The sequence below is a fragment of the Anas acuta genome, chromosome Z, assembly GCF_963932015.1.
Source record: "Anas acuta chromosome Z, bAnaAcu1.1, whole genome shotgun sequence".
Taxonomy (NCBI): Eukaryota; Metazoa; Chordata; class Aves; order Anseriformes; family Anatidae; genus Anas; species Anas acuta.
The window spans coordinates 76,738,980-76,754,371 of NC_089017.1; the positions used below are offsets into that span (position 1 = coordinate 76,738,980).

Here is a 15,392-nt window from a genome sequence, read left to right on the forward strand (position 1 = left end):
GTGATCAACACGGAGTACCAAGAAAGCCAAAAAAATCAGGTTCCACGCACAAAGAGGAAAACCTATTGACAGAGGTCAAAGCTGTTCATTTTTTCCTTTGAAAAAGCTGGTGGAAGCTTAAAAAAATCATCTACTTGGCTGAAATGAATGCCTCTGACTATTCAGATCTTACAAATAGTTTTCCTCTTCTCCCCTCCCCTCCTTTGTTTTTTTTTTCTTTTTTTTTTTTTTTTCTGCTGTAGCCCTTGACTGCTACCACATGGAATATCTAACAAACTGAACCTTAGGAACTGAGGCATGGCCACATTGGGGTTATTGACCAAACACCTGGATCACAAGAGAGTGCATGAAATATTGAATAATCTATTCCCATCTTTACTCGAGGTATAATGAATCTTAGTACAGAAATAGTAATGAATGCTGTTGCAACTAGTAGAAGCAGAGCTAGTTAGTCTCCCAGAGCACTGGAGACATACCTGCAAAGTTGTAACTGCTGACCAGTAGTTTGCTCTAAGGCAACATCTGTTTTCTGGTGGATGAAATAAATAAATTCTAAACAGAGCGCAAAGTGTACCTTCCGAACACAAATATGATGGTTTGTATTCTTTGGTTTTTAAAATAGACTATTGGCAGTCTCCTGTTGCTGAAGACAGGAAGTTTAACTTTCCACAGGATGCATATGCTGACTTCAAAACTGTTTGAATTTCATTTTTGCTAGATTCAGTGAAAGACCCAGACAGAGGTGGGAGTCATCTAACTCTCATGAATTTTGATCAAGAGTATGTCTGAGATAAAGCAAACATGACAGCAATAAGTTTGAAATAGAATAAAATAACAAATACAAAACCAACAAAGCTACTACACACCAAAATACACAAAAATAAAAGCAGATTTTTTTTGCAGCACTACTAAAAGATGTTTACAACACTGGTTGAAAATACTAGTTTACCCACAAGTAGATGCATGTAGGTGCAGAAATTCATTTACCTGGGTATTTCATGGGACCCTAACTTCATCAATAGGATTCAGAAGGGGAGCAGTAATTGGGAGTAGAGATTGAGTATTTATCTAAAGTAATTGTGTGCGAGGATATGAACAGTGTAATACTGTCACACAGAAGATTAGTTACTGTTCTTTTTCAGCTACTGCTCATGTTACAAGCAAGTTAAGCAGTTCGTAGCATAGTGATGTGATAACGGTGTGCATTTGTTATGTCTTAAATCTAGATTTAAAGTACATCAATTTAAAACAGTAAATGTACACTATTGTAACGTACAAAATCAGATTGATTTCCTAGAAGTGTCATGTGAAAAGACTTCAGAAAGCTAAAAAAAAATGGAAAATTTATAAAGAGATTTCAAAAAAAAAAAAAAAGTTTTTTCTCAACTCTCATAAATGTAATACAAATACTTCCCCATGATGAAGGATCTCAAAGAGGGAACTTTCTTTATTGTCTAAAAGCATTAAGCACCTGTCTCTCAACATTTTTTAAATGGGCAAATGACATCTTATTTAATATCAGTCACTCCATACCTCCACACCCCTGAGGAAACTCTTTTTTTTTTTTGAGAGAGATTTGTTTGCAAATAAAATGTTTTTAATTAATTTATTTTTTTTTCCCCCTAAAAACAGTTCAGGGATTTGGAATTCTGGAAGAGTCCTGCAAGGCAAATGAGCAGGTTAGATCAAATGTGACTTTAATTAAAAAAACAGCGCAGTTTATGTTTATCACACAGTTCTGTGGCTTAACTGGAAGACTTCAGTCTATCGATTACAAGCATAGCAATGCATATTACACATTATACATGTATTACAAATTTAGGCGAAAGCATGACTTTAGCTGAGATAAATGTAAAAAAAAAAAAAAAAAGTAATATTTAAATTCATGTGTTTGCTATTTGCTAAATCTTCTGATATTCCCCTTTTCAAAAATGGTGACTACTGAATTAAGTGTTGCCAAATTAACGTAACAAAGGAAAATGCAGTTTAAAAACTCAGGTGAACAGCTATGAAGAATTGCCAGCTATCATGTCATGCCTTTCATTCTGGATTAGCAAAGCTCACATTTGCATCAAACTGAAAAGAAGTTTGTGACAATTTTTTCCTAAACTGATTTTACAAACTCTCCTCCAATACGTTGAGCAGATGAAGACTTCGCTCAATGCTGGCAGGGTGCAAAACAGCCAGGCCCTTTGCCAACCTCACAACTGTACAAGTTTGAGCAACTTCTGTATGTGTTTTGGGAAACGTTACACAAGCCATACGAGAAGCAAAATATTACACACCACCAGATCACCAACTATCTTTGCTTCATAGATTTCAGAAAGGAAACGATTACATACCATCCTGTATCACAGAAACAAACTGTGAAAACCCAAATCAGAGCCCAAGAATTATAAACCCTGCTCTTTTTTTTTTTTTTTTTTTTTTTTTTAAGGTTAAAAACACCATGAGAGTATTTTCAAGTGAGCAGTACATAAAACACAGTTTATCAATAACCTCTTATGACCTTGTCCATCAGTATGCTAGAAAAGTAAATCACTTATTTTATGAAGTTACCCTTTATAGATATTTCATTTGCTCTCATTTTAACACCTTTACACGAAAATATATTTAAAAAAAAAAATCTACCAATGCCGATGAAGACTTACGGATTTAAAACTATTTAAACTTTCATATATAAAATTATTTCTAATTATAAATAATAAGGCTCAACTCAACTCAAAAGCAGCATAACAGCATTCAGTAAGAGCAGCCTGAAAATGCGATGAAATTATGAAAGTTTTCTTTATGTTTTTGAAAACACATACCAGAAAAGACTGAATGTACTCTGCTACAGTGAATCTCCCAGCCTTTCCCTAGACGAAAAGAATATACACTAACCCTTTTTCTCACTCATATGACACCTAGAAGTAGAAAAGTCAGATACTGAATTTGCCTGGAGATGCATCGAAAGAGCTGTATAAAGTGAAGACTGATTCCTCTGCTCTTGGAAAACCTGGCTACTGTTCTTTGCTATATGTGCATGTCCTGCAGTCAGAGAAATTTATCTTTGAGAGCCGCCACTGGGAATGTTTTTTTTTTTCACACAAGCATTGTAAACAGTAATAATAATAAGTAATAGGAAAATGAGTTACCCTCTGACATGAACTTTTTCTAAATATTAACATGTAAGTGTTAAAAGAAATTGTTTATACATGAGATATTAAAGCTATCAGAAAAAAGAGTTAGAACACCTTTACTTGTCATTATCAGAAGTTACTACATTACTTCCAAGACAAGCTAAAATGCTACAACAAACTTGAATGATGTAATAATTACATTAAAAGTTAAGCTGTTTCATGATTTTGATTTGACAGAATACAAACAATTTCATTAAAACACAATTAGGAAGATGATAAATCTTGTGTCACGAGTCCTGCATGGCATATCTGGTAAAACATCAAAGTTCTTGTAATAAAAATGCCAGAAGACCACATGCTAAAAGTTACCTTACTTGATCTTTTCCAACTCTTCCTCATTAGCATTGTCTGAAAATAAAATAGAGCATTTTAATTACCTTTCCTCTGAAATACAGAAAAGGAGGCCAGCTGTCTCTCCAAAGGGACAATCCACATTTAACCACCATTACCACTGAAGCAGCAACACGTACACTCACTCCAGCAACAACTACACAAAACTAAAATAAATCCAGACATCTAGCAGCAGTGTTCATACCCATGTATACTTCTCTGGGTGGTGTGAATTTCTTTTTTCTGGAGACAATGCATTATGTGAAAAAGATTTATATATATATATATATTTAATTTATTTTTTTAAGGAAAAAAAAAAAAGAATTGGATAAGGAAAAAAAAAAGTAATTTGCCATTATTTATACTGAATTCAATTTTGCCTGATCCTTGAATGACTGTCTTATAAACATTAATGTACTCCAATTCTTCAGAACACTACTGTTTAGCTCACAGGCATAGCCACATAAAGATAAACCCTATGCCCTTTGTAAGGATTCTTGGACAACACGCATCTATTACAAAAATTTTAAGATTATCACTACTATTTAGTTTCATGGCATTAAAAATAGTTTTTGATAAGCACTCACATGGGCTAAAGTTATATGTATGGTCAAGAAAAAAGTGCATACCTTCAATCTAAAAAAAACCAACAAAACAACAAATCACAGTAGCTGTGTCCTGCTACATAAATGATCTGTAAAACCTTGGTACTGTTCTAACGTGCTGAAAAACAGTGTCGAGAGAAACAGATTTCTAATTGGTAAATAAAACAGGTCAGGATGGATAATTTATCTGCGGGCAATTTATCAGTGAACACAACTATTGCTTAAAGCAGTTCTGTGGAAATACAGAGAAATTAGTTTGTGCAATTTAACAACATTTTTCAGCTTGTGCTTACACTGGGCAAGAATAAATCAAAGGCCATTAATTTCTCTTTAAATTTTCTTTAGATTGTGAAAAACAAGTACAATACTTATTTTTTAACTATTGCAAAAATGCTTTGATCTTCAGACTGAAATAAATTTTGAAATGCATGTATTTTACTCACTACGAAATAAGTATTAAATGGAGGGGGACAAATAAAAAAAAAGAAAAAAAAAAAAAAACACGCCAGGATGAAATATGTTTTTTCCCTACTTTTAAAATATCCAGAATTTGGTTACAATAGATGCAGTTTGTTGGGAGGAGAAAAAAGCTGGTGAGGAAAACTGTTAAGTTGCTATGGTCAGAAAGCTTAACGGCCTTGCCATTAAGTTAATGGTACCATAGCCTAGGTAAATATTCATAAATATTAAATTTGTTACAAAGCTGGAGAAAGCCACTTCACCCATTCTCTTGGGCAGAATGAGAGAGGCACGTGGAGAGCAAGCAGCTCGATGCCTGCAGCGTTTCTTGTGTAACCACATTTCCGCATCCTGTCTGACCTACCTTTGTGCCTCTCTTCCTCCCACACATCTGCTTCCTCCTTCCTGCTTCATCCCACACATCTGCAGACCAGGCTGTGAGCAGGGAGGATGATTCAGCCCAGTTATGTGTCTGATCATTTCAGCTTTGCTAAGTTAGGTGTGTGCAGCAGCTAAAGAAATGTGACATACTTGCCGAGTGCACTGGCAATATCACCAGCTGTAGCAGGTTGAGATGAATCAATCAAAACCATTCTTAGCAGCCAATAAAACAAATATATAGCATGGGACAGGTTGTGGGTTGTGATGGATGGTCTACTCTACATGGAACTATGTGATACAAAAATACTCCATGCCTGACCCCCCTTCTGTCATTCTTTCTTCTATTATATGATAATCCCTTTGGCAAAGTTAAAAAGACAAAAATAAGCTTACACTATAAGATTGACAGTTTTACACTGTAAGATTTAAGACAGTAAGCAAATTGAGGAAATTGACAGCATATTAATATTGTCAATATTTTTATTGACAAAAAAGCAAAAAAGTCAAAAGCAAAAAAGTCAAAAGCAAAAAAGTCAAAAGCAAAAACAAAACAAAACAGAACATCATTTAGGACATCATTTAGGATTGATTGTTTAAGGAAAAAAAAAAAAATGCTGTAATTTGTAATTTAATTCTCACCATAGAGCAATATCCAAGTAACACTCTTATGCTTCCTTTTTCCATTTTATGTTACTCAAGACATTGGCAGCTGCCAAACAGTAGTGCTCAAGCTCTGCTGGCCCCAAGGCCACTGTTCTGATCAAGCCCCCAACTTTCTGATTCCCTGTAGCCAAGAGTTGTTTTTAAGCCCTAGGCTTATAAACAAGAGAATACACAGCAGACGTGCAGCTCCAAGGAACTCACAGACACTGTGCAAGTTTTCCAGTGACAAAACCTGTGAAGGCACTCTGCTAGAGAAAGAGCCAAAACATGCACCACGGCACCAATGGTTACAACACCAAGCACAGAATTTGCAGACATCTCATACACATTTTTAATTGGCATGCATGCAATATAAATGACACACGGGCATGCATAATGTACAGGTATTTAAAGGTAAATACTGTCAGAATTAAAGAAACAAAACAAGCTTTATTTAAGCATGTTGAAGAGAAAATCCAATTCTTTGTTAGTTCTGACTTTTTTAAAATCACATTCTTCAAAAGGAGAAATTAAGGAAAAGGTAGAAGAGACTGCATCATAAACATATTTTTACAAGTAGAGATAAAAGTATTTTTTGTAGAGCTCATAGATTTTAATATATTTTTGTATACACATACTTTTTGTGTACTTTTTAATTTTAAGTCTTCTTCGTTTACACTAGTGAACTACACTGTGTTCTATCAAAGCAAAGTAATTCGAACAGCGATATTAATGTAAAGGACAAGTACTGTTAACAGCACAAAGCAAATGCAAATGAATTATTGGAACTAGTGCTACTGCAACTCATTGTGTTAGTATTCATGAATACTAAAAACATTCTTACTTCTGTGGTGTATAAGAACAATTCAACCATTGATTTTGATTCACAATTTATGAATGCTCAAAAGTCAGAACAAATCTGACTTTTCCTTTCAACAATACTCAGAAGAATAGACCTCTATTTAGGTACATAATTTGAATGTTATTATATTATGAGATTAGTACTTGAAAAGTTACAATTTTTATGCTGTCAGAAAAAGCACTAGGTCACCGAAGGCAAAGATCCATTCAAGATTTGCTAGAAATGTTAAATTGTTCAGCTGCCCTACTCATAGACAATTGCAGGCTACTTCTGCATGTTTTTCCTGAGAAAACACACTATGAAAATCAAACAATGTGTTCTTATTTATGAACATAGTATACAAAGCCTGTTTTAAATTGAAACCATGTCTAATATTATTCTCCTGGAAGCACACAAACTGTAAACTCCTTAAGCATTGCTTATCACAGTATAACAGGATTTGGTGATAAATTCTCAGCTCTTCCAGTTAGTAATATAATTTTACATAGTTATATGCAAATGTTAATATTCTTAATAGTTATCTGAATCTAAAGATGAGTTTGTTTTGATCTTAGGGAATGGGACCTTTTAGCTATAAATTAGAAAGAAAATCTTATCTATCGGCACACTGAAAATTTGCATTTTGTCAGAATTTCTTCCAGAAAGAAGGAAGAAAATGCTCATCTGTGTACCATACCAAATTTCTCACATCTCTGCACATCTCAAGGCTTCATAAAGGATAGTTCCATCCAAAATATGATCAACTATTACTATTTCATAGTAACTGCTTCTTTTTAAAATGATTTGCAATAATACCTCCCCCTCACAGGCAGGAAGCAACACACAATAAGGCCCCCAATTTTCTGCCACTAGTCCACTGAAATTCCAACTGATATATCTTATCAAACAGCACAGGTGCTAACAGTGTCAATAGCTGTTACTCGCTATGACAGGACACTTCTTGTAATACATACCTACACTATTTTGGTATGCCAATAAAATGGTTTGCTATTAAGAGTTGTCCTCTATCTATACAAAAAAATGTATTGTCACAAGATTCAACCCTTATCTACACATCAATAAGACCTCCAAAGCACTCTCAGTAGCTCCAATTCAGGTAGCTAAATGATCTGCTTCGAAAGTCTAATCTGCAGCAAAAATTCCCAAACAATACGTCACTAACAGCAAGGACTGTTCAGAGGACTGATGTTTGAATTATGACTACAGGGCTGCCAAAATATAAGGTCAGACACAATGCTACTTCTATGCTATAGCAATGTGGGAAAGCGAATACATCTTCCATTAAAGCTATTCTTTTTCTTTCCCCAAAAATGATCCTAAGGCACACTTATAATTTAAGAACATGGAACTTTAAGTACATGAAATATGTATAAGTGCTATCCGTTAATTTCAGACTTATTCAGCTTTGTAATTTAACCATTTTTCACCACTCATATAACTTTAAACTGTTCATACGTTTTGTCATCAATTGAACAAATGAAACTTATTCAGAAGAAAATATACTTTTGAAATGTAGGTTATATAGGAATATCAAACCAACAAGATTTAAGAAAATTTGGAAGGACTTAGGAAAAAGTGGTTATAATGTGAAAACACACTTTCTCTGCAGCAGTCATTAAAACATATTTAAGGATCCTGACACGTTTCTATCTTTAAGTTTCAACAGGTACTATTTGAATTATTACCTATATAGAGATAATCAAATAGAAGGGAAGCAGTAATCATTCAAATGGAACACTATATAGATTGGGATTGTAGGACTTTCCTTAATTACTATTTTATACAGTACATGTTTCTATAGCAGAAAAGAATTAGCTTTGATCGTCTAGCACAGCATTTGAAAATGTATTGATCTCAACAAAATTAAATTCAATAAAAATTATCCTCATTATTATACAAGACCTTTTAAAAACAGTCAAGGATGACAGTTCGAGTGATATATTTTGCAATATATTTACTCCTTAGAGAGTAAATAAAATCTAATAAACAAATGTACAAGTACATGTGGTAAATCTGTAAAAGGTAGTTGTGGCTTGACCTATTAAAACTATATTACATTTGTATGCATCAATTCAGTATTAAGCTTATTGGTCATCTTTCCTTTGCTGTGACATAAGTACTCTAATTTTACTGTAACTTTGTTAGGCCTGCTATGAGTTCCATATCTTGGCAAGACTGATTTCTAATAATAAATAGAAAACTCAAGATTAAGAATCAGAGCATTGTCAATCTTGGGCATTTTTAGAATAAAGTGCCAAAAAAAACCACAGCTTAATAACAATAACAAAAAAAAGAGGTCACTTCAGATAAAGTAAAAGCATTAACTTACTAAATAGAAAGGTAACAATGAAATGCATAACAGCACAAAAACAGTTTTTCCTCTTATTACCATCAGTCAGTTGGACATGTGAAAAATTGCTGTCCAGCAAGTCTATGGCACATTCAGTTCCTAAATTCACTGAACAAATACCCATATGAAAGACATGTCACACTGTAGTGTCTTAATTTCACTTTTTTTAACAATGATTTTCATAAGCTCTCTTTGTGAATATTATTGTGATAATATTCTTCCTTAAGACTGAAAGACACAGCAAGTATCCTATCTGTATGGTGAAAAAAGGAAACAAACTTCTACTGCCCATGTAATGGTTTCACACACCAAAGCACATTTATTCTCTGCTTCACGATTTAAGATTACAGCATGATAATACCAAAATCACTTGAACTGACAGGGCTATTATCATCTGACTCAGAAATGCTGTTTTTACTCAAAGACATAAAAACAATGATGTAATCAAGTATGTTTTCAAGTCAAATGATGAACACTTTTATGTTGAAAATTTGCAAGGAACTGTTCTGAGTTGCCTGCACAAAGGTATAGCTTAAAGAAAGAATAATATAATTAAAAAAATTAAATATGGTTTAAATAAACTTCCTGTACAATATTACTATTTTCCATTATTTTTGGTAATTTCTAACAGAATGTCATAAAGAAAATCAAGAGATGAGAAACTTGTTTTCAAAACTCTGCGCCTTTGTTGTACCAATTACCAAATACCTAGCTCCAATTACTGAGTTACTAGGTTATTTAATTAGCACTAGGGAAAAAGTTGGAAAAATAAGAGTATCACAACACAGCAATATTTGTCAGATGTGTAACAGGATTATCTGTCACACCAGTGTCTTGTAGCATTACAGAAATGTATATACTTTTACAAAAACTATAAAGTTGATCATATCCCTGTTTGCAATATGGCCACAGAATATGAATGAAAAATTTCATCAGATTAACACTTCTTTTCCCTTCTCTGAAGTGAAAGGAATTCAGATTATTTTACAACTTCTGTAGAAGATTTCATCTCTTGTACTACTACTGTAAATGTGCTATTACTACTTAAGTCAAAAAGCAACAGATGAAAAATTAAAAACAAAACACATCCAAACAGCAGACGATTTGTCACAACAGGATCTATCTACAAAACAGGAAAGCATTTTCACTAACTAAACAATTTACAAAACTAAGATTGATGAAAGAATTACAATAAACATGGAAAATCAGAAAAAAAAATCAATTTAAATCAATTAATAAAGTTGAAAAATATCACGTAATGATTCAACACTAAAAGCCAAAAAGTAGAAACACTACTTTTCCTTGAGTTTCTTTCTTTTCAGTGTAGATTAGCATTAAAATATCTTATCTGGAGATGGCAGCACTAGGTCCAAAATTCTTCACCAACGTTTCATTTGATATTCTTCTATATTAATCACCACCGTTCACCTGCAACTGGCTTTATTTGAAATTGCAGACTGTTTATGTTCTGTCTGGATCACTCACTACCATCTCATTGAGAACCCAACCCAGATGAAGTATGCTCAACTGTACCTGAAACACTGCTCAGCATTGTTCTAAGGCCTGGAAATATCAAATTAATCTCATGATATATCATTTATTCTTGTGCTTTAAGTCATTTAACCATAGAGGGGTCACAAGAGTGATGACACTTATAAAAATATTTGCAATTACCGCTTCTCGCTGTTCTTCTCTAGGAGCCAACAGAACTGATAACAATATGCTTCCCAGATCATGGTCTGGATAATGAGGGTCCTTCAGACTCAAAGTAACATCTGTTTGCCTGCAAGAGAGAAACGTGTGTTTGTTTTGATTGCAGGCTTTCAGATAATTACATTTCTGAACCATTACAATTACAGAAATCTGCATTTATATGAAACTACTTGAAAACAATGTCAAAAATTTAGCTTATTTATTTCTTTAAGTACTGCAGTCTCATAAATAAATACTAAATGCTGTTTCTACACGTTAAGTACTTACACATGCTCAAGTAATTAAATCAACCAAAATGGTAATGGAATAAAAAAATAAATAAAATAAAGAAGAAAAATAAACATAAGCAGTAGGTGGTAATACTGTGGACAGAAATAAAATAAGAACAAGAGTAAAGTAGTTATAAAACTTATCTCTTTACAGATGCTGTAACAAATTTTCTGCATGATCAGTTAATACATTATTAATGTTAATGTTACAGTAATTCCCTAAAACTAAATGTTCTCCTTCTGCCAGTTTTATGTGATGTAGGTTTACATTATTATTTTTTTAAAATAAGGTTCTATTTACAATTCCACAAACGTGAAATTGACAGACCTACAGAATTATTCCAAAGGCTTGTTTGTGCCATACCTGTTTAATTCTAATGAAGTGAGATCCAGAAATGCTGATCCAATAAAGTCATCTTGAAGTCCAAAGTCATAGTCGAACACCTATGATGCACAGGAGACAAAATTTTCCAGCATTAGAAATCTTCTTTTTTGAAATTTTGCTGCTTCATGTTCTTTAAAATCCTTTTACAGAGTTAAGCCACATGTTCCCCACATGTTAAATCAGAAATAATTGCAAGCATCATGTAACTTTCTGTCCACAAAGTAAATTTTTAAACTCCTTATCTAAAAGTCAGTATGCATAATGTACAGACACAGACATATACAGCTAATAGAATGCATATGAAAACAACACCTGTTGCACAATGAGAAAAGCCTTTTTTTATAAACATAGGCACAACGAGAGGAAGACCAAAAGAAAAACTAAATCAAGGAGAATCACTGATTTGTTAGACATGAATTAACACCCCTATGAACTTTATGAAGTTTAGAAAGAAAGGTGTGATATGATTGTGTAAAGTGGGTTATTAACAGCACTTGTGACAGTATTAGGAATGAAAAAATAGTATTAGTCTGGCTTTTGAAGATTTTATAAGTTTTTAAGTTTTAGAAATATTATAATCTAAGTTGATGACTTAATATAGATATGTGTATGAAAATAGTGACACTTACTACTACTGTGAGAATGCTGCCTGCTAGCTCTCTATCTCAAAGAGAAAGCACCTGGAGAAATTTACTGAAATCCAGACAAGAATCTCTGGCTATTACATTGAGTTGCATCATGATTTGAGATGTATTATACTTTCTCAAGTCAGAAGGAAGAATAACAAATCACTCAGGGATGGCTTTGGGAGGGAAAAAAAAAAAAAAAAAAGATGTATGGCAACAAAAAAAAGTTACGACATAAAACTTCAGAAAAATAAAGTTGGAAAATGTCAATTTTCAAAATCAGATTTTCCAAGTAAGTTAGATTTTCTTGTCAAATATTGTCTTGAGAATTTCTAAGGACTAGAACATACCTTCAGCTCTAAGTAAGAATGATACTCATCAATAGCTAGTGATAATAACATTTAACTGAGAAGAGAGGCCTGGACTCAAGGCATTTGATTTTGATATAACTACTTCAACTATTGCATTACATAAACTCTTTCCAGCAGTTAAAGCTACTCATCATCCACAAATAAATAGTTCAGTGGCTACAGCACTGCTGTGGGACACAAAGGATTGACTATACATTTTTATATACAAATCCACTACATGCACTGATCTACCTGAGTACCTGAGCAGGTACTGTCATATTTTTTCTATCTCACTTTCATTCTGGCATGAAAGGAAAATGAATGATAAAATCTCTGTTATTCTTGCAAAATAGATTTCCTTTCTCACCCTACAAATTACAAAGATGAAAATGTCCAGTGGACCTTTACAGCTGAGTTAGTATAATTTAGCCATGTCTTAAAATATCTGAAAGAGCTATAAAAACTGCAATACTTAGACAATGCTTTGTACGTACATGGATAGATAGGTATTATACTTGTTAACAACTATTTTCCAGGAAAAAAAAAATTGTTTATTTGGCATAAACAAATCAAAATAGGTAGTTATGGGTAAGCATCTGCCTTTGAATCTATTTCTCTCTTTTAGAGTACTAGGCATGTGTTTATTCATTACAAATCCCTACGAGTAATAAGAGCAGGAAAGTGCCGGTTAAGAATTATAATTATTTGAGCAGAACACATAAAACTTACAATACAGAGCCATACTCAAAGACTGATTAAGTGACATTTATCTACTAAAAAATTCTATAATTTTGTATGTCAGTTACAGTTTTTGTCAGCTATTTCAGATTAACACTTATACTGAGCTGAGTATTCTGACAAATTAAATTATAGGTATGACTTAATTTTCTAATCTTTCTCAAAGTATCCTATGTGTGTTCTAATTAGAACCCTAAAACTGTATTTTTTCCTGTAACATTTTTAGAATTTAATTTCTATCTACATTGTTTTACAAAATAAAGAATCCCATTTGGAAACAGATCACTATAAACAATTTGGGCCAGAAAAATGCTTTTCCATTCCATGGAATGCATACACAGATGGATGTTTCCTTTCTAATATGGATAACTAAGAAATATTCATGGCACTGCTGCAATTAACTCTGAGCATTTCTGGCCTCACTTTGATTTAAACTCAAGCTATCTGATATTTTGGCATAGATGATGCCTCTGTCATGACAAAATCATCCTCACCTGTGATATACTGAGTAGAGTTAAATTATAAAGAAAAAAAAAAGAAAAAAGAAAAAACACAAAGCATTACAAAACATATAAGCAAACCCATTGTGTTCAGGCATGAACAAGAAAAAAATGAGAGAATTAGGCACATATGTTGATTAATTCTCAAGTTAATGTCAGGAAAAAAATGCTTTTAATAGGATAGATTATGCTTCATATCAGAATGATACAATGTTTCTACACATAAATGGCAATGCCATCAATATACAGTGCAGTTTTCTTGCAGTGACCTTCTCTTAAGGTCTCTTAAGGGCATGACCTTCTCAAGAAGCATGAAATAATTACAGCCCGAAATAAACTAAAATACCTCTACCAAACTTTAAAAGGTAAGTTCTCATATTATTATTATGTTTATTTAATTTAAGTAATTCACCTCAAAATATATTTTTTTAATAATGCAGTTCTTCACAATAACTTTTGCAGCAATTATAACCTGTACTTTCCTTCAATAGCTCTTTGGTTGTAATTTCTCAGACATAAATACCTTTATATATATAGGTTCTCTCAGATTATCTATAAGAATGGAAGTTTTTTCTTCCCATACAGGATTGAGGTTCTTATGTATTGTTTTACTTCTAAATACTTCTTTTCCTCCAAGTTTGAACTTGACGTATGGATCACTGGTTCCTGTTAACAAAATACATACTGTTAATTATGTCCTTTCAATACAATACAGATAAAAATGTAATTTTTACTGATAGTCAAATTAAAAAAATCAGCTGAGGAAAGAATCACTTTTTTATTATCACAATTTATTTTACACAGTGTCATTGCTTGGCTAATTCTCTGTGCTGATATTGAATGGGTACTTGCATCACTTTCTGTTTGCAATCCAAACTCAATGCTGGCTTTTCCGCTATAGTCTTTAGTTAACAAAATAATGAACTTATTAGGACTAGGATCTTATCTTAATGTAATCAGAACAAATAGATTATAATATTAATTTATTTAATACATTAATCTAATTACACTAAGTCTCTGAAAACGCATGGGCAGATGTTAAGAATGAATCCTGTCTCCACAGACATTACCAGTGTAACTCTTCATTGACTTTATTGCTTCCAGGATTCCCTCTTCCATGAATGCTTCCTACACCAGTCAAGATGAGCAAACTAACCTTAAATTCAGGCCACAAAGTTCATGTGCTTCCTGCAGCAACCACGTAACAGCAGGCAAGCACAGGCTGAAGCTCCCTGATATGAGTAACAGTTGACTGACCAGAAATGTAACCCCATAAAGAACTGAAATAGAAATGTTAAAAATGCTGCTAATGGGCCACGGATGGGGCATGGGTGTAAAAGCATCAAAAAATGAGCGGCAGAAGGAAGGCTACAAGAACGGGACATGCTGAGGCCACAGAGGTTAGCAATCCACCCAGGTGCACATCTCCATCTTCTCCTCAGGACAGCCAGACAGGGAGACAACAGACATTAACTCAACACCTGGTGACATACACAGACTGTTAGATCACCGCCAGCTGCTGGAAGGTACCAAATGGCATGTGCAAAACACAGTGGTGACACCACTGCTAGGAGCCTGGGAGGTATGAGGACCTGCCAGCTGGCATCCCCTTCCCTCCTGGTCACAGGACAAAGCCTTGCACAACACATGGCCTTTGTGAGCATGTGGGTGTCAGTGTGAGCGCAAACAACTGAAACCAGCTTTGTCTAGAAACAAATTTGCTTCCTCCTGACACCAGATCTCATGCCTATTTGCTACATTATTATGCTGTGATGTTATTTCCAACAATCTGACTCCACTCACCGTGCCTCAACCAAAAACCTGCATGTGGCAAAGGGGGGTGAACCTGGGGTAAGGACAGGGACATGGTGAGCCACAAGGCTTTAGCCACTTGCTTCCAGAAAAGGCCAGTTGCATCCAGACCAGACAGCAGCAGCTCTGGGGACTTCTCCGTGTGAGATACATGGGTGGCTCACAGCTGGGTGGGCTCCTGCTTCAAG

General features: G+C 33.9%; 1 protein-coding gene across 9 annotated transcripts in view; it reads right to left on the reverse strand.

Annotated features, from left to right (window-relative positions):
- The window catches only part of MCTP1 (multiple C2 and transmembrane domain containing 1), a 274,785-nt gene that overhangs the window by 147,370 nt on the left and 112,023 nt on the right, over positions 1 to 15,392 (reverse strand). For 7 of the 9 annotated variants that reach the window (XM_068667723.1, XM_068667721.1, XM_068667720.1 and 4 more), the window contains 4 exons: positions 13,916 to 14,058; positions 11,158 to 11,237; positions 10,486 to 10,594; positions 3,492 to 3,530 (listed from right to left, as the gene is read on the reverse strand). In XM_068667723.1, coding sequence (XP_068523824.1) covers positions 3,492 to 3,530; positions 10,486 to 10,594; positions 11,158 to 11,237; positions 13,916 to 14,058 — 371 coding nt within the window. The remainder of the gene's footprint in view (positions 1 to 3,491; positions 3,531 to 10,485; positions 10,595 to 11,157; positions 11,238 to 13,915; positions 14,059 to 15,392) is intronic. The other 2 variants (XM_068667722.1, XM_068667725.1) reach the window with 1 other exon arrangement.